At 35.5% G+C, this 20,515-nt stretch overlaps 1 protein-coding gene across 1 annotated transcript in view; it reads left to right on the forward strand.

Moving 5' to 3' along the window:
* The window catches only part of PATJ (PATJ crumbs cell polarity complex component), a gene marked incomplete in the record, with an annotated part of 2,990,875 nt that overhangs the window by 638,768 nt on the left and 2,331,592 nt on the right, over positions 1-20,515 (forward strand). Inside the window, 1 exon segment of the mRNA XM_044085542.1 lies at positions 15,805-15,982. Coding sequence (XP_043941477.1) covers positions 15,805-15,982 — 178 coding nt within the window.

The following is a 20,515-nucleotide window of genomic DNA, read 5'->3' on the forward strand; positions in this document are numbered from 1 at the left end:
ATTGCATAGAAAAAATGGAAATTGTGTGAATGATACATGCAGAAAAATGTTTTGGCGAAAGAATGAGGTTTAAGAGAAGGGAAGAATTGAATAATTCATGTAATATTGCTTAGGTCATATGGTGTATACCAATAGATGTAAATTATAATGTTTTTAAATGTGAATGTGTTAATATGGTTTGATTAATTTTATATAAATGTAAGTTTGGGCAAATGGGCAAACAAACAAAAAGCCCAAAAATAAGAATATTAAACTCAAAAACCAAGAACTCACCAGGTGGTTCGAAGGAAATGTACTATAACTCAAGAAAAAGCCTTTAGCGTAAAAAACATTTATTCACTTTCATCACAACAGACTTCTCCATAATGAATGAATAAAAAAACCCACCTGTCTTTTATACACAGTCCAGTGAATACATCAGTTAATTAACCAATATTGTTTTTTACACTAAAGGCTTTTTTTCTTGAGTAATAGTGGATTTCCTTCGAGCCACCTAGTGAATTTTTGGTTTTTGAGTTTAATAAATGTAAGTTTGCCTATGTCACAAGTGATACTTCATAAAGATGTTTAAAATATGAAAATAAATTTAACAGTTTAGTATAGGATCTACAGAGCACTCAAAAGTGTGAAGTACGACTGTGTCCCTATATACTCTGTACATTGTAGGACAGTCTTTAGAAAGTGACAACTCTTCCACGGGTAATTAGAAGTATGCTTCAGTTGTATATTACACTAATTGTCTCTCCTTACTATTGACGTAATAACCATTGGTGTTCCTTGTAGCTTAACATGTCCTTTGTCTGCATACCTTCCAGTTGTCCTACTTAGAGTACTCTGACTTCCATCCTTAGTGCAGTGGCTGTTGTGCTGCTCCACTTTAAGGGATGATTGCTCTGCTTTTTGCAAACTCATTGGTTCAGCCACATTGTGGCACTGAACCATTGAGAGAATAGCTTCCTTTATTGTGTTATCAGTTTAGTGGTTCAGTCACTAACAGCCTTGCTGTTCATATGATTTGGTATAGGATTTTCTATGGCTTTGTACTTGATTCTGAAGATAAGTGGGTCAGTGGTATGCCTCATACTCTTTTGGTCTGCTGTTAATGCTACAAGTTAGTGGCTGAGTTTCTATACACAGTGCCTTATTTAGTACCACAGTGCTGCTATTTCTGCTTCTGTTTAAGTCAAGAGTCCTTATGTAGTTTCCCTTCAGAAAAGTAGGTTTTAAGTGAAGTTTTACCTTCTTGTAAAAAGCAGTATTTGGTTGACTAAATTCCTCAGCTTGGTGAGATTTTTGCAGAATATCTTTTCAACCATATAACTTTCTCAGATTTTGTTGTAGAACATTCTTTTTAAAATGTGTGTTTATTTTTATTTTATTTTATTTACTGCTTTTTGACTAGGTAGGTGTATATTTATTTTATTGTATTTTATTTATTTGCTGCTTTTTGACCAGGTAGGTGAGCTTGTGTATTGATCCCTTTCCACAACCTTGGCTCAGAGAACAGTTGACCATAGCGGAGTGCAACTGATCGAAAAAGAATAAAAACACTACAGTTTGCAAATAGAAACATTGCAGTTTGTAAGTAATTCAAAGTAAACATATTTCAGTACAACAGGAAGTAAAGCAGTGGCAAATGTAAGGCATTGTATGTATATAATACATACTCCTTTTAAAAGCTTTAATATGCATTGATGGTTTTATTTAATTTAAACGTTTTGTGATATGGGGGTTGTAGTTTAGTTTACTTAGCCTGTTTTCTATTGTCCTTAAAGCATTTGCACATGGCCTCCTTGCTAAGGTGCTAATATAATGTCTTTTAAAATGGTTTTCTGTATAATGTGTTTTAATTTCTATGGGAAGTCTATTTCCTGACCAGAAGAATATTTTTTCCTTTTGTAATTTAGAACAGAGATCAGGTGAGAGTGGTAGTATTGTCCTGGCCTGTCCCTTAGTGAATAGGCTTTTGTATCTTTAATGGAAGTTTTGTTCTTAAAGGTGGATAGTACTGTAGTTTAAAGATTTTAAACAGTATGCAGATAAAAAGAAATAAATCCCTGTCTGTAACTAATAACTATTATACCATGACCCCCCCAAAACATGCGTTAAATGAGTTTAACATGTTATTGCTATAGTATATCCTGTTTATTGTGTTGCAGTGATGAGTGTGAGAGCCTGCTAATAGAATAAATTTAAATATTGTATTTTCAGTAGGTTGAATTATTTTTGTATTGTAAACTGATTGCACAGTTAGTAGTAGGAGGCAATATACCAGGTTAAGGAAAATAGTGTTTTAGCTATGGCAATACCTATTTCTGAGGAGAGGAAATGAGAAATCTTGTAACAAAGCTTGAGTTGGACTATAACCTTGCAAGTGCTATTATCAAAAAAAAACAACCACGCTCTGGAGCTGAGAACTGCTGCAATTTAATGTCTTCTGGTACCTCAGCTATATAAGCCTTCACAGGAATAAATTCACAACATACAGCAGTACTTTTTATAGAAACATCAATTAAATAATTAATCAATTAACTTTTTTTAAAAAGTTTTTTTAAAGAACCATGATGCATTACATTTCCATACATTTATAAACTGAGATTCATTTCTAAATTCAAGCCCCTAGGGGCAAGTGTGCCAAATTTCAGTATAAATCTACTTTCCAAGTTTAATAGCTTTTGAGCATAATTACCACCGTTTATATAATCAGGTTTAGCCAATACACAGAAAAAAATAGGTTCAGTAACTCCCCCATGGACTGTATGAAGGTGTTCATTAATAGGGTCATCCAACCTACAATTCCTAACATAAATGCTCAAGAATATGCATTTTCACTTTACGTCTGGTTTGACCAATATACTATCTAGGGGGTATACAGCCACAACCCACAATATATACTACCCCACAAGATAGACAATCAAATCTATCTGTAGCCACATATTTCACACCATTTATTACATCCCCTGATATATTCTTCACTTTCGAACATACTTTGCACTTTCCACACTTGAACATACCAATATTTTTTACCCTAAAACCAACATTATATCTCAAACTAAGCAATTCTTTTAAATTTGGGAACATCCCATATGAAAAGATAGTTCTTTTAGGAAATAAATAGCCTACTTCATCATTAAAACAGACAATAGGCCATAAATTGTCTACCACGCTTTTCAAAACTTTAGAGAAAGGTGAAAATTTAATTACAAAGAAGATTTTTTGGTCGTCATCATCACCATGATGGTTAATCATAGATCTACAAGATCTTTGAACATGACTACCATCACCTCGACCAATATTCTTATCCAACTTACTTTTACCTCTCTCAATAGAAGTTTCAGAGTACCCACGAGCGATAGGTATTGCTTTCACTTCACAAAATTCTTGTTCTAAAAGGTAATTCTCAGAGGTATGCTCAGAAATACGCTTTAGTTCTCCATATGGGAGTGCCTCAGTAAGATGAGGTGGATGTGCACTACTAGCATACAAAAAGTTGTTAGTGGCTGTTTTTTTTCCTAAAAGGTCTATACTGAACTTTACTATGAATGTCTACGTACAACCCAATATCAAAAATTGTATAACGCTCATATTAACATCAAATGTAAATTCTAAACCAAACTTATTTTGGTTTAACAAATAAATAAATCTACCACATTCAAGAGTGTTACCTTTTATTATATTGCTGTTATCAGTATGTGCTGTAAATGTGAATGATGGATCAAGTGTAATGCCAAAGTGTCTGCCCTTAGAAACATTGAGTAATTTTGTTGATTTTTGGGATAAAGCAAGTACCATTGCATTAGTTTTCCTAGGATCGATAAGGAGTTTGTTGCTGTAATACAAATGGGGAAGTTTGGACAAACTCTTTTGCAGTAGAGCTTGCAAGTCTTTGTGTGATTTATTGGCTTCTAAGAGTAAGAAGATATTTGCATATGATGTAAAGTCAAGTGTTTGAAGGTCTTCTGTATGATCATTTATGACATAAGAAAAAGATAAGTGGCTCAAGTACATGGCCGTGTCTACTCCAGTGTTAAGGATTCCATAGTCCTGAGTATTGATCGCTGGTCTAGACCAATGTTCATTAGGCAAGGTAGTTGTTAAACTAATTCATAGTTCTTTCTTCAAAGTTATATATTTTTTTAGTTTTTTTAATATTTTATTATGTTGAAAGTTAAGAATTTGAATTATCCACTACAAACTGCCTTTGCCCATTTGTAGCATTTTATTAGCCTTTTTCTCAGTTGTGGTGCCTTCTCTGCAGAGTCTACCTCTCCTCCATACATACACAAGTTTTTTCCCAGTGTTCCATTTTCCTTTCACATCCAAAAGGCATGCAGAAGGTAGACTGGCAACTCTAAATTGCCCGTAAGTATGTATTTGATACATGTGTGATGCAGAAGACAGGCCTAGCAGTCTAATTCAAATTCCTGCTCGTTAAACTTGGTAGATATTGTTGAATTTTCATGAGGTCTCTAATGAAATCAGATGTGACTAGACTGCATTAGATAAATAGCCTTTATGGGATCAAGTTTTAAACTATATTTGTTTATTGAAATTTGCTTACTGGGAAAGTCCGACTGAGTAGAAGCCCATTTTCAGTGGAAGCCCTGGGAGAAAAGCTCCAGATTATTACAAACCATTTTAAGAACAATACTTTTACTATCTTCAAAAATAAAACAAAAACATCTGCAGTTTAAATAATTGTAACAAATTAGTTATAATATAAAGACATTGGTTAAGAATCTATACAAGGTATATGACAATCATTTAATATTTAGAGAAATTTTAGACAGTTTGTAGAGAAATTAAAGGTAAGTTAGTGTAATACAAACAGGAATTGCAATATGAAATGAGAGAAAAGCAGGCTTATGGTATATTTAGAGAGAAAGTCAGGGAAGACAATTGCAAGTGAAGAAGGGAGAATAAAGCAATATAATGAATGAAAAGGTACTTGTTTACATTTAGAGATGTAGTTTATTCTGGTTTTGAGCAAGAACAGAACTAGATTTTAGCTAGGAAGTCTTTTGGAGTGGTTTGGAAAGATGGGAGGGGAAGGTACAGACCTAATTGATACAGGCAAGTAGTTCCATGCCTTCGCATCCTTGTACAAGTGCACTCAATGCCCAGCAGATTTGCTAGGTTTATAGAAAGATGGGAGTTTTTGGTCACTGGATCAAAATGACTGATTGGGAACATAGTTGCGCAGAATGTTTTTTACTGCTGGACAGGCAGATGGATGCTGAATAATTTTATAGGTGGTAAAAAGTTTTTTATATGTTAGTTGATATGGCACTTCTAACCAATTTAGGATTTTCAGTGTTATACAGTGGTGGGTTCTGAAAGGGTTATGTTCTGCAAATTTAACAACTTTGTTATAGCACTGTTCAAGTTTTAATTTTTGTGAAGCCTGGATGGGAGCACAATGAAGAAGAGTGGTGAGGAGATAAGTAGTGGCAAGTGTAGCTTTAGTTGCATTGGTGAGAAAGTTTTTGGTTCTGTAAAGCATCCCCAGTTTTTGATTAGTTTTTCACATGCAGTTTTGTATATGCAGGTTGAATATAAGACTATCCTTCACTATCACCCCTAATAGTTTGCTATGAGACGTGACTTCAGTGGTTGTATTATTAAGGGACATGACTTTAAATTTTGTTTGTTCATGAGAGAGGGATATGAGGAAAAAAGTAGTAGTTTGGTCTTTTTTGGGTTGAGCATGAGTCGTGAGTTAAGAAGACATGATTCAGTAGCTGTTTAAGCTTTCTGAACAAATTTTTGAAGGTGTACCATGTTGCCAGATGTGCAAATGAGAATGGAATCATATGCGTATTGTATTAGGGTGGCTTGTGGTGTGGAAATGTGAAAATATTTAATGGGAGAGGACCAAAGATAGAGTCTTGTGGTACCACGATGGTGACTGGGAGTTAAGGAGAAAGCATGGAGTGCCATTTTACTGAATTATACCTATTGGACAGGTAGGCTGACAGAGACTGAAAGAGGATATTGGAAGTAGAAGTTTGCTGTGACAAACTGTGTCGAAGGCCTTGCACAAGTCCAGAAATAAGGAAGAAGCAAGTTTGCCATTATCTTTAACTTTATTCACAGCATCTCTATAGGTTAGAAGGGCAGTACTAGTACTATGAGGGGATGGAAGCCATGTTGTGTAGGAGATAGTTCTTCCTGCAGGATATAGTCTAGCAATTGTTTTTGAATAAATTTTTCTAGTATTTTGGCAAGGGGAGGTAAGATTGCTATCGTTCCAATGTTATTACTGTCCGTTGAATTTCCTCTTCTGTATAGAGGGATAATGTGTGACTTATGCTAGAGAGCGGGAATGTGGGATTCCTGGATCGACCTATTTATAAGGATTGTGCCAGGATAGGCAATGCTGTTGGCTGCTATTTTTAGGTACTCGTTTGGAAGATCATCAGTTGAAGAAGAACATGGTTTAAGTTTCTTTAAGAATAGTTTTATATAGGATGTGGGCACAGGTTTGAAGGTGAAAGTGGATGTGGTGATATGTGACTGTTGGCCAGGGCTGGGATTAGATGTTGAGGAATCCTTGATTAGCGATGCTATACCATCTGTAAAATAAGAGTTGAACTGTATTGCAGTTTTGACTGGTGAGTTATTGGGATAGGGGTTTGGGTTGAATTTTTGAGCAGGATGTAAGATTTCTTTAATGGATGTCCGAAATTGTTTAGGGGTATATTTAGTATCATTCAGAAAGTTATTATAATATGTTTTTTGTCTTCATTTATTTGCTTTTTAGTATGATTGCAAAACATTCTTAAATTTTCAAGATATTGCGGTGTTTTATATTTTTGCCATTCTTTCCACACTTTTTCTGTATCCTGCATTAGTATTCTACTCTTTTTGGATAGCCATAGCATTATTTGTTTTCAGTCTCTTCATTCTAGGAGGTGCAAGGCTGTTTCGAATATTTAGAAAAGTTGTACTGAGTTCAATTACAGCATTGTCTAAAAGGAGGATTTTTAGGAAGTTCCAGTTAGTAGATAATAGTGCAGTAATGAATGTTTCTGGGTTAAAATTGGAAAGGTTACATGATGTTTTATAAACATGCTGTTTAACTGGACGTGTGAGATGTTAAGTTGTGTAGGCTGGGAGATGTTCACTGAGATAGTCTGACATCGTACCTTTGATGGAGTATATGCTAAGGCCTGATATCAGGATCCAGTCTAATAGAGAATTTGATGTCTTGCTATAATGTGTGGAGCTATTTAATTAGCTGTGTGAAACCATGTAAGTTCATGGTAGGTGTAGTGGAGTTAGAGTTTATGTCCAACCGATTAACATTCACATCACCTAGTAATATTTTTCTTGTGAAATATTATGGCTGTCCAATATAGGATATCTTCCAGTATAGCTGTATTTTTGCCAGGGGGATATAAAGCACAGTGATAACGTATTTGTTTATTTTAAGAAAGCAATACGAAGCTCTGCTGAAGTGAATTTTGGTGTTAGTTTGCTGTAAGGGGAAATGTGGTAGGCATTGGGAAATGTTAAAGCAATACCACCACCTTTCCTCATTATATGTTCAATACTGATGATATTATAGCCAGGAGATATAGCTTTGGAGTCATCTGTGCTGGGTTTAAGCCAAGTTTCAGTTACAGCAAGGACATCAGTGTTATGGTGGGTAATCCAGGCATGTAGTTCAGCAGTTTTGTTTCGTATACTTCTAGCATTTATTGCAGCAACAATTTGATTACCAGGGTTGGGGATTGACTGCTGTTGAATTACAGAAGTGTGTAGGAGAGAATTATCTTTGTGTTCATTGTGATAGTTGGGGCCACGATTAGGATGTATATCTCCTCCTAGAAGGGTTTTAGTATATGGGTAGTTATGCATACTTGTTTTTTGGAGAGGATTCTTGCAGTTAATTGTGTTTTGGTTTGAGTTGAAATGCAATTAAACAGCCTAAATATGGAATAAAAGTGAAGGGTAATATTAAATAGGTTTGATGTAATGTGTGGAGAGTGTAAAGTGGAAGTATGGATAGGTGGTTGGAACAGAGTTGGAGAGGTGTTGCGATATATTTTTGAGTCCTGGTAAGATGAAAGATGGCACAGCAAGAGTAGAAGAATAGAGGATAAGAAGAAATGTAGCAAGATTAAGTATAGGAATCTGTATTTTGTAGTTGTCAGGTCGTGGAGAAGTAGCAGTGAAGAAAGAAAGAAGATATTGCAGGACACTAGGAGATTCACTAATGATGGAGTCCGAAAGCTGGAAGAGGACAGGTAAGGGCAGTAGTATTTTCTATAGAAGAAAAGAGGTAGGTTGTCCTGGTATCTTTTCAGGAATGTTAGCAATAGACTGGTATTAAAGGTTAGAGTATAAAAAGGTAGTCAAAATAAGAAGAAATGGTGGCTTATTTGGGAAAAGAAAAAGAATACAATCTGGAATAGACAGAGGGTACTGTTCGTGAGGGTTGTGATTATAAGTGAATATACTGCAAAGCAGTATGGGAGGGAGAAAGATAGTTGGGAATGGAGCTAAAAATTAAATAGAGATGGAACAGAAGGAAACAAGAAACTCGTGTACATATAGTAGTAAGGTCATTTGGTGAACGTTTTGGAATAAGAGTGACAAGTCCAGTGTGTATATAGGAAGTATAATATTAGAGTAAGAGGGAGTCCGTGGTTATTTTAAGTGAGCCAGAGTAAAATCTATCCAGCGTTCTGCACATTTGTTAAGGTGGAAGGATAAATGCAGCATAGAAGACCAGAAATAAAATGGAGGGTATGATATTTCAGAAACTTTGATATATATATATATATATATATATATATATATATATATATATATATATATATATATATATATATAAATATTTTGAGATAAAAATACATCTTGGCTTTCATTCTGTATGAATAAAAATACAGATTGGGCTACAGTGAGAACTATAAATGCCTCATGAGTACAGGTATGTTAAGTAACTAGTATTTATTTTGGAGTAATGACACAAAATCAAGAAAGTATGCAAAGGATCAATGAAGATGTATGGAACTGCTGTTTCACAGAATGAGTGGTGTTTGGCTGGAACATTTGTGTAACAGAGTTGGTGAGGTGACAAAAGTGTGCAGCATTTCAGATGGTGTTAGATCTTGATAGTGAAGGCTGGCAACCTGACAGGTTTTCAACAATTAGCCAGTGTGACATTGCTGCAGAAAAAAAAAAAAAAAAAAAAAAAGAAAACCCTCTTTCTTTTTTCAACTTTTCTCCACTATTACGCAACTGAGTTGCTACTATTATTAACGTGTGTGTGTGTGTGTGTGTGTGTGTGTGTGTGTATATATATATATATATATATATATATATCTATATATATCTATAGAGAGAGAGAGAGAGATAAGGTAGGAGGGCCTCCCCCAGATTGGGGAAGGGTGCAAGGAAGAAGCTTGCCTTTTGGGAAAAAAGGCTCATTTTATGATTCACTGCAAATCTTTTGACAGTGTTTTTTCATACTATTATTTGTCAGGCAAATTTTGTTTGGATCATCATGAATCGGTTTTATATATTTTTTTGAATTATTTTGTAGACTAAAGACATTTCTTTTCTAATGAAGATATTTGTAGATTATGGCTCGGTAGGCTAATGTATTTTTGTATGTTTTGTAAAATATTACCTGTTATACATTGACTGGCCATTAACATTCAAAAGCAAGCACACTGATTAGTCAGCCCAACCAGCATGCCCATTGTCAATCAAGCATATACCATTGGAAAAAGGTCCAGTCGCCTGGACTTTCTTCCATTAACATATGCTATGAAAATTTACCAGTGACTTCAAATGAAAAAGAGATAGAAGGATAGTCAGGTACATTATACAAAACTAGACAAATGTACCTGATTATCCTTGTCTTTTTTCTCTCCCATTCATTTGAAATCTTAGGATTTCATTTCTTTAATTAAAAAACAAAAACAAGCAAACTAGATCTTCCTTTCTATGTGTCTTGCTTTAACAGCAGTGATGCACTGCATAAGCATGGGAACATAAGTCCCATAGGTGTGAGCAGTGCATCAAGAAAGCCCCATGACACTGGGGAACACGTGGAAGAGCTCCAAGGCTCCGTTATATAAGGATATTATTTAAGAAAAGTAAATAACATTTAGCTTCACCCTCATGACCAAACCAAACCAACCGTGGGTAAATCCAACATTAGCCACACCCAGACATGGGTTATTGCTGTAATGAACACAGAGAAGGACAAGAGGCAAGTTACTTATTTCTTTTCGGTAATGTCGTAAAAAGGATTGGAGCATGCGTAGTAATATTTTTATCAGTAGGCCTCACCCCAGGTGTGAAATTCAGTGTCATTTCTTCTCTGAAGATGAAGCATTATGTATGTCCTGTAAATAGTAATTTATGTCAACCTTTTCCCTTTGAGTGTGAATTTACACACAGGCAGAACTTTGATGGTTTGAGGACTGTAAGTGAAAGAGCTATGTCTCTGTTTATAAATGTTATATTATTGTTTTACTTCATGCTGTGCTGTCTATATGGTTTACCTTTTATTCTACAAGCTGTAGTTATTAACCTTTTAAAACCAAGTGCTAAGTTATCTCTTTACCTGATTCTAATGATACTAAGCTAGTTGTTGAACTAGTTTGGTTTCCTTTTTTTTATATTTTGAAATCATAAAAGCTGTAATTAAAAAAATAGTTCCTAACCCTAAAACAATTTTAGGGTTAAACTTTTTCAGTGTCCTCTAGTGACTTCAATGCAATGGCGGGAGAAGTGGCAGCACAAAACAACTGAGTGGATAGGGATAAAGGGCATGTAGTGGGACTGTATTAGAGCAGGTCAATGATCACTGCTGGTGCTCAAACAACTGATGATGTCATTCAGTTTCATCCACAGACTGCTTCAGTGCCCACTCATTATAGCCACTTTATGGAATATATACACCTCAGATGACTGACTGCAATCAACGAGACCAGCCTTAGGTGAAATAGATCCCTAGAAAAGGGACAGTATTCCCCTACTGCACCTTGCAGGTATCCTGTAAAGTGTGCCAAAAGGTGGTGAATGTACAAAATATGTAAATGGTTTGAGCTAACAGCTTCCGAAAGTGTGTGTGTGTTTAAAAAAACATATTGTAGTATATTCAACAGTCTCTAGACTCAGCTGTATGGTTAGTGCTATTTATTTACAAGAGAGTACTATATACTACCATCTTGAAGAGATTTTTCATGAGCAAAACACATCACATAAGATGCTTGCTTCAGACAAACAGTTCAAAATGCAGTACATGAAAATAACTCAGTTTGATTTGCTTTAAGATCTCTTAGAAATGTTTATCATGCAGCAACTCCAAATAAGCTAACTATGTCTTCCAGAACTCAAAACGGTACATCGCTCGTCCGGACCACCCAGAATCTCATCTCTAGGTATGAGTCCCTTCCCACTCCTCAAGAAGTAAACATTCCTCTTTAACAGTGGCTACTTCGTCTTGAAAAGTCCTGTCTACAATGGCTGTCTTCTTTCTGAGTAGTCCTAACTTTTACAGGAAGAGGGTATAGGTCTCATCTCAACCTTCCATCTCCAAATTGTGGAACACGTGGAACACTTACTAAAAGCTTTACTAACAGCTTCAGCTAGAAAGTGCACAGGATGGTTTAAATGCATTACATTGTACTTAACAAAAACTGTTCTTTGGATTAGTATGTTACAGATTTATTTACTGTGAATGTTAAAAATACTTCTTAACACTAAACGTATGACACTCTTTCAGTGTGTAATGGCAAGAGGCATGGACTTTAAGGCTCAAAATAAGGAACTTTCCTCATAATGAGGTACACTTGAGAGGTATGGAAGGGAGTATAGATTCCTATATTCTGGACAAGTGTGCGAGTTCCTCCTCTCGCACTGCACTTGCAGTGCAGCTTTGCAGTGTTCTGAAAGGCCACGAGGGGGCCGAGTACTAGAAAATAAATATAAGTATCAGTGGCTGAAAGGCTATCGTTAGAATGATTAATGTCACGGTGAGTTTCACCACAGTGTATTGTACTGTGGGAGCTGGCAGAGCTCTTTTGGCTTTGTCTTCACTTATGTGCAACTTTGGAGTTGATGTATGTAATTTAGGGTAGTGTGATGGGACGACACTTGCATAAAAGATTAGTTTTGTATTTTATTTTACAGTTTTTTTTAATCACTGTTTCAGTGTTTACTTTTTGGTAACTGGTGAATTGAAAAACAGTGATTTGATGACACACACACACACACACACACACACACACACACACACACACACACATATATATATATGGGTCTACCTTGACCCAACAAAATTGTTTTAACGAAACGTAATTTGGCGAGCTCAATTTCGTGAAAGTGCAGTTTGCCGAAATGCACTTTTGCAAAAAGGCAACTAAGCGAACAGCAACGGGGGGGGGGGGGGGTTGTTGCTTAGATTATGGTACAGCGGGGATAAGGGAATATTCCCTTTTCCCCACTGTAGTGTGATCTTGGAGTGAGAATATAAAAGTTGTGGGGGTGGGGGGTACATAGGGGCTTGCCCCCTGCATATATATGGTTAGTGTTGCATTTTTTTTTATTTTGTGTGTTTTTTTTTTTTTTTCAGTGAAGATGTTTTTTGCGAAAGTGCATTTCAGTGAAAGTGCACTTTCATGAAAAACGGCTCCCGTTATTACGTTTTGTTAAAATGGAATTTTGATGGGTCAAAGTAGATCCATATATCTATCTATATATATATATATATATATATATATATATATATATATATATATATATACATATACATTTATACATATACATTTATTTTGACTTAATTACACTTCACTGAATCACAAATGAATGATAACTCAATTCATAGAATCACATTTGACTGCAAAACTTTAATACACCAACCTTTCCTTAAATATACCTTAAAAACTTGTATTTTCGGTGGGGTAAGTCCCCCACATACCACTTTACTCATTTATGCTAATCTTGCCCCAGCCCCAACCCTGCACACCACCTTAAGAGAAAACCCCTTCCCTAACAGTAACATTAATCAAGGTACACACACACACACACACACACACACACACATACTATAGTAAAACTGTTCCTTTACCTAACCCAGTCTCTAATCATAAAAAGTATGTATGTATATATATATATATATATATATATATATATATATATATATATATATAAAAGGTTCCTATTATTTTAGCAAATGCAATGAATTGCGAACGCTGTTTAGTCGAACATCATTATGTGAAATGGCAAAATACTGAAAACACGGAACAACGATTTTTTTATTTATTTATTTTTTTTTACGGAAAAAATCACTGGGACGTTTTTGGGACTTTGCCTTTTTCTCCACTGTGGTGCAGTCTCAGAGATGGTATATTTAAGTGGGGGGGGGGATCGCTGATCCGTGTTTTCGACATTTTGGATTTTTAGGGATTGTGGGTCGATTATATACTGTTCGCAATTCATTGCTTTCACTTATATAATATAGACCCTATATATATGGGCCCACTTCACATGACTGAAACTGAAAATATCTAATTTTCAAAATACTGAAAACTCATTTGACTGAGTCTCATTATACTGAAAGCTTCCAATCCTGAATTTCAAAGTCTCACTAAAGTAGGAAAAAGAGGCATATATCTTTTACATACCTTAGAGTACTGTGCACACTGCCACTACTGCCGGCAACACACGAAACATCCACCATGTTACTTTTGATACTTCCCATAAAAATGTAGAGACACATACCCATATTTAGAAACACTAATTTATATGCTACTACTGGTGTTCTGACAGTCGGCACTTTAAATTACAGTAATGTATTTTTATTGTGTCTATATCATATGAGCAAATCGCACAAATTGCGAATGCTCATAATATCGAACGTACCGGACATCGAAGTGCTTTTTCTGAGATTGTGGTACAGTGAAGAATGGGATATTTGCCCTTTCCTCACTGTAGTGCGATCTCAGAGTTGGAATATATATTTAGTGGGGGGCACAGCCCCCCACAATAGCAAGTTCGAAGTCAGGTACGTTTGATATTATGAGCATTTGCAATTTGTGCGATTCGCATATATGATATAGACCCTTTTTATCACAAGCAAGTCGCAGGTGAAGGGAAAAACACATCACATATATAGCTTAAAATTCAGTATTTTGAAATTTAGGATTGTAAGCTTTCAGTATAATGAGATTCAGTCAAATGAGTTTTCAGTATTTTAAAAATTAGGTATTGTGGTCTCATTCAAATGAAATTCAGTAGTTTGAGTTTCAGTCATGTGAAGGGGGCCCATATAAATATATATATATATATATATATATATATGGGCGGCACAGTGGTGCAGTGGTTGACGTTGTCACCTCACAGCAAGAGGTTCTCTGGTTTGATTCTCGGCTGGGGTGCCTTCTGTGTGGAGTTTGCATGTTCTCCCTGTGTTCGCGTGGGTTTCCTCCGGGTACTCCGGTTTCCTCCCACATTCCAAAGACAGGCATCTGGAGCATTTCTCCCTGGGCCTCTGCTGAAAACAGGCTCTGTGGAACCTAGTCGGACTTTCCCGGTCAACAAATGATAAATATATATATATATATATATATATATATATATATATATATATATATATATATATATATATATATATAGATAGATAGATACACACACACACACATACACACACACACACACACACACACACACACACACACACACACACACACACACACACACACACAGTACACTAAAACTGTTCCTTAACCTAACCCAGTCTGTAATCATAAAAAGTATGTAGACACACACACACATACACACACACACGCACACAGTCAGCAGAGCCATCATCTAGTGCCACTCCCTGTTGTGGTACCCCTCAGCAATATGTTCTCACCTGTCTCTAAAGGAGTGCCAGGTTTGATGTCCCATCACCTAAAAAAGCACAGAAAAAAAGTCTTCTGCTTTGACAAACTGTGCAAACTGCTTGCTGCAAGTTATACCATACATGAAGCACTGAAGCAAGTGTTTCTGTCCTGACCACAAAACGTGTATTTCTGTGTGGAAATAAATGCACTAGCAACTGTTCAGCTTATACCAGTTTTACCCCCAACACATTGTGTGAGGGGTAGCTGTCTCATTCACCCAAACTATGCAACACATCTGTCAGTGACTACTGATCTGTTCCCACTTGACAGGCAAAACAAATGCCACTTGAAATGTACACAAATAGCATGTTTATAAACATAATCATAAGAGGTGACTGATATTGTAAAACAACACTTTGAGTGTTTGCCATTAAAGTACAATGAGAAATGTTCGTATTTTTGATTTATTAAGAATGCTCATAATATCGAACTGTAAAAATAAAATGTACATTTCCAAGATGAGTCTAGTTAAATGACAAGGAATTTCTTTTGTTGCAGGGTTTTATAATTGTAGTGTGTATGTTGGTGCCTGTCATGCAACAAAGGGAAAGGATGTACTTCAAGCACATAAATAGGGAGTAGTTTAACCACTGGAAACTGCATATTAACATTAAAGTATGGATGAGACTTAATTCTTTGGAGAGATACAGAGGTGTAAAACACAGGATGGAGAGAAGTAAAAATGTTGAGCATGAAACTTTAGTTGCCATCCCCATAAAACAACTAGAATTCATGGTATATAGCAGTATTCTATAGTATCATGCTAAAATAGGCATCTTGTAGTCTTCACTGGGGAAAAAAATAAAAGTGGTACATTTCCTCTGTCTGAATTCATGAATGCTTGTTAAAATAACAAAATATTTGTAACTATGTCTGTGTTTTTTTCCTTCAGTGTCCCTGTGTGGAGAGACCCAGCAACATCCCTTGGCATTAGTATAGTGGGGGGTCAGAATGTTATAAAACGACTGAAGAATGGTGAAGAACTGAAAGGTATCTTCATTAAAAATGTACTGGAAGACAGTCCTGCTGGCAAAACCAAAGCATTCAAGACTGGAGACAAAATACTTGAGGTAAGTAGTAAGATTCAGAAACTGGAATAGCATAAAAGTCTTAATCACCAAAAAACAGTTTATTTGATCCAGGCTTATTGTTTCCATTTGTGGAACAACCTCTTTTTTCCATACTGTCAAAATGTAGTAGAATGTATGTATATATGGTGATTAAATGAAAAAAAAATCAGCTGAATGCTCTTTTATCAAATCAGAGTGATTGTAAATGCAATCACAGAATACAGTGTGTAAACAATAAACAGGTGCTTTTGCATGGGCAAGCTCACCTGCATACTCCACACCTCAACAGTTATATAATACACATGATAAAACTCAGTAATTGAATGCGTATCAATAAATTATCCACAGAATTGTCTTGCATGGCCCCTCCTGGACAAAGAGGAGTAACATTGTTGTATTCTTTATCCAGTGGTGAATTTGTCCAGGCTGTTAATGGTCTTAGTGACTGATTACATTATATCAACCTACACACACACTACATATATATATATATATATATATATATATATATATATATATATATATATATATGTTATATGTATTTGGGTCTATTTCACTTCACCTAAAACTCATTTGACAAAATCCAAATCACCTAAAGTTCAGGTGATTTGGTCTCAGTCAAATGAAAGTCAGTCAAATGAGTTGTAGGTAAAGTGAAGTAGACCTCTATATATATATATATATATATATATATATATTTCTATATTATATCAGCAACAAATAAATACATAGAATACCTCTTCATCGACCCATTTACAGGAAAACTCCACAAACGATCATTACATCCAGATTTTTCCCACAGTAAGTAAGCAGTGGGCCAATGTAATGATCGCATAAAAACAGAAAAATTTAAAACCCACCTTGGTGGGGGCCTGTGCCCCCACACCCTTCTAACTAAATATACCATCTCCGAGATCACACTACTGTGGGAAAAAAGAGCAAATTCTGGAAGATGGCCCACTTGTTACTTGTGATGTAAGATCGTTCCTGGAGTTTTGCTTTCGCTGAAAATGGGTCAATGAAAAGGTATTTGATGTATTTACATTTTGCTGAGATTTTATATATATATATATATATATATATATATATATATATATATATATATATATATAAAAAATTGACTCCAAGATTGCACAGTACTGGAGAAAGGGGAAAACTACATTAATCCTTTTAATCCATGTTTTTGCTGGCTTCTGCACACTTCTTCATGGAATGTGTTAGTTGGCAAAATGAGGTCTGCATTTTTAATTTAACTAAAGTTCACTTTGATCAATAGGGGTATCTGTGTGTGTGTCTGTGTGTGTGTCTGTGTGCGTGTGTGTCTGTGTGCGTGTGTGTCTGTGTGCGTGTGTGTGTCTGTGTGCGTGCGTGTGTGCGCGTGTGTGTGTGTGGGGCAAGTAGGGGAGATTTATGTAATATGAGTGTATGACAATGCTTCTAACTTAATTATACTTACCAAAAACTTCACAATGAAAGCCTCTGTAACCTGAGCGTAGACTTCGCACAAAAAATATCCGAGTCAAAGAAACTCTGTAGAGAGTTAGGTTAAGGATAAGGGGTAGGGATAGTGCTAGTGTAAAGAGTGTCTGTGTCTTGTTTAGTTTTAGGGTCAGGGATAGGGTTAGAGTTAGATTTATGGTTCTGGTTTGAGTTAGGGTTAGCATACATGAGTGAGCCTTCCCCTGCAGTACGTTACTCATTTGTGCTAACCCTAACCATAGCCCTACCCCTAAGTCTAATTTGGACCCTAACACTAACCCTCTGTCCCTGAGCCTAACATTAAACAAGGCACTTCTTCGTACATCACCATTTTCACTTGCCTTTCCGTGCTGTACCCTTCGTGTGGATTGAAGTGCTCCTGGGTCAGAACTAAATGTTTGAAATGCAGAAAGACGTGGCGAGGGCTGATAAAGTAAGGAAAGTTTGTTTTTAACTGGTGTTTCACCAGTGTTTAGCAAGTACCATTGGCATAAACTTTTTTAAAGTGTTTTAAATGTGTGGAATTACTCACATTTATCCAGGCTAAGTGTCATTATTTTTGACAACATTTGAACAGCGCAGGTCTTATGACGCTGTATACATTTTGAATGTGAATTGTTCAACTAAACCATTGGGATATGTTCTTCATCTAATTTTTATTTGATTTTATGGCGTTTTAATGTCATTTTTTTATCATTTATTTCTTACAATTCATTTACGACTATATTTCACTGTGAATATATTCTTTAGAGTTGTAGGTGATAGGATGTTTGTTGATATTCTGTTTTTAACAGTAAGTGAGGTGAATGAAGGGTGGGGTTCTTGTATTTAGTTATTTAATTGTTTAATTAGTTAAGCACAACTAGGATTGGGCACAGTTAGTAATGTGCTGTTCCCATATTAGTATTTTAGTATGTGCTTTTACATTTATTGGATTTTCTTGTCTGAAGAAGCCCGGACTGTGGCCGGATGAAAAGTGTGTGTCATTAGAAAAGCAACTTAACGCATCTACTGTTTGCAGCTTCCTTTTCTTGCACTGGCCATTTTTTTTCAAGTCTTGGTAGGTTGAAGAGCTTTTTCTTGATTAAACAGGACACACACACTTTACATTAGCCCTGTTCTTACCTCTAACCCTAATACTAAACAAACCATGCGCACTCATTATACTAACCCTGCCCCTAAATCTAATGCTGGAACTGTCTTGATTACACACACACACAAAAACTGAAAAATTCAGTATTTCCAAATGTTTGAGCATTCTGACATACTCTTCTTTCTGACTTGAGAGACTCTTCTATTGAAATATCAAACTATTAGTCTACTAATAGGTACCTGTATGTGTATGTATATATACACACACATATAAACACATGATTTATAATATTATAGTTAACCTGTTATTCTTCTTGTGCTTGTATATATATATATATAGATTGTTTTTCATCTTTGGCTTGTATATAATGAGGTCAAGACTTTAAAAGAGCCTTTATGTTATAGTTTACTTACCTGCAAAATAAAGAACATGTTTCCTTCTTATGGTTTCACTGAAAATAAAGACCTGCATATAAGAATAATTATATGTTTTGCTACAGTAAATGGGGCATGGAGATGTATTTTATGTGTATTTATTGTAACATGCTGGATTTAGAAAGTGGGTACTATGCCTTTAAATGTGCATTGCAGTTTGGAACGTGGGAATATTCTCACAATAGGAAAATACTCTGTATTAGTGAGTGATAAGTTCTGAATTACAAATTACCCATGGCCTTTAGGAAGTTGGTTCCTCATCTGGAGAGTCATCTGAACAAAAGTTGCTGGAAGCATAAAGTATGTCAGCTTGGTTGAGGTCAAACTGCAGAGTGTACAAGAGTGTGTACCTGTGACATATATGAACATTTGAGGCCTACACCCTGAATATCCTGCAGTAGCCTGTTTCTTGGAGGAGCTGTGTGAACAGTGTAAAAATACAGAAGGAACTATTTTGTGGAACTGTATGTCAAAGGGCTATGTTTATTTTGTTTATTTTGGGGGATGAGAAGCCAAGAGGTGCTGTTATTTTCATTTTGCAAGTGGAGGTGTGCAGTACACATAGTTTTATGTCACTCGGTGCCTCCAGTGGTCTTTGGGACATATTATCTATATATCCACGCACATACATGCATAAATACACACAGACAGATGTATAAAATATTCTTGCACACGCATATACATGTATATATCATAGTATATGTCTGTAACCAGAGATAGTACTTTTGGTTCAGTGCACTGCACTTTTCTTTACAGTGAAGGAACAACCTGAAATGCAGACAAGACTGCTATAGAGAAGTATATGAAACAAAAGCAAAATGTTTTACAATTCTTTTTTCCAATAAGCAACAAAAAGTATTTGCAGAAGCACCAAAGCCCAATAAACTTCTTCTCTTAAACTGGAATAAAATACCTCTCCGTTTGAAACAAACGATCCTTTATTATTGACCAACAAATGGAAATGCACGACAAGTTAATCACTCCTTAATAGAGAAATCCAAAGAGACAACAAATATTGAATCAAGCGCTTTCACCCGTTCCTATGACGGGCTTTTTCAAGATGAACTACCAAAAGCTCTTTGTGTGCTTAAATACAGCGTTTGTAAAACAATTAATCAATTAAAAGAATTGTAACAATCAAATTAAGTCAGTTGAAAACCTAAACTTCCTTTCTATTTAAAGAGAAATCACATTAATGAATGTTTGATTGTTATACATTTTCGTCAGGACATATTCAAAGTACATTCATCATATTAATTCTATTTTCTATTCTTTTTACGTATGAATAGTTCGTGTCATATGTATAACTATATAAAAACCAACATCAACCTTTACAGTTACTGTGAAGGTTTATCTGCGCTTGCATGTATTTTTATAAAAGGTTTTCCTGTGTGAGCAACTCCGCTGACATGCTGTTCACAGCGAGCGTGTTTAAGCGAAAAATGAATAGTAAATGTTGTTTAAATCAAGGAACAGTTAGTCTTTCTTTCACAATTTCTTTATATTTTTTCGAAATATGTCAAATAC

The sequence above is a fragment of the Protopterus annectens genome, chromosome 10.part0 (assembly GCF_019279795.1).
Source record: "Protopterus annectens isolate FY-2018-M chromosome 10.part0, PAN1.0, whole genome shotgun sequence".
NCBI lineage: Eukaryota > Metazoa > Chordata > Ceratodontiformes > Protopteridae > Protopterus > Protopterus annectens.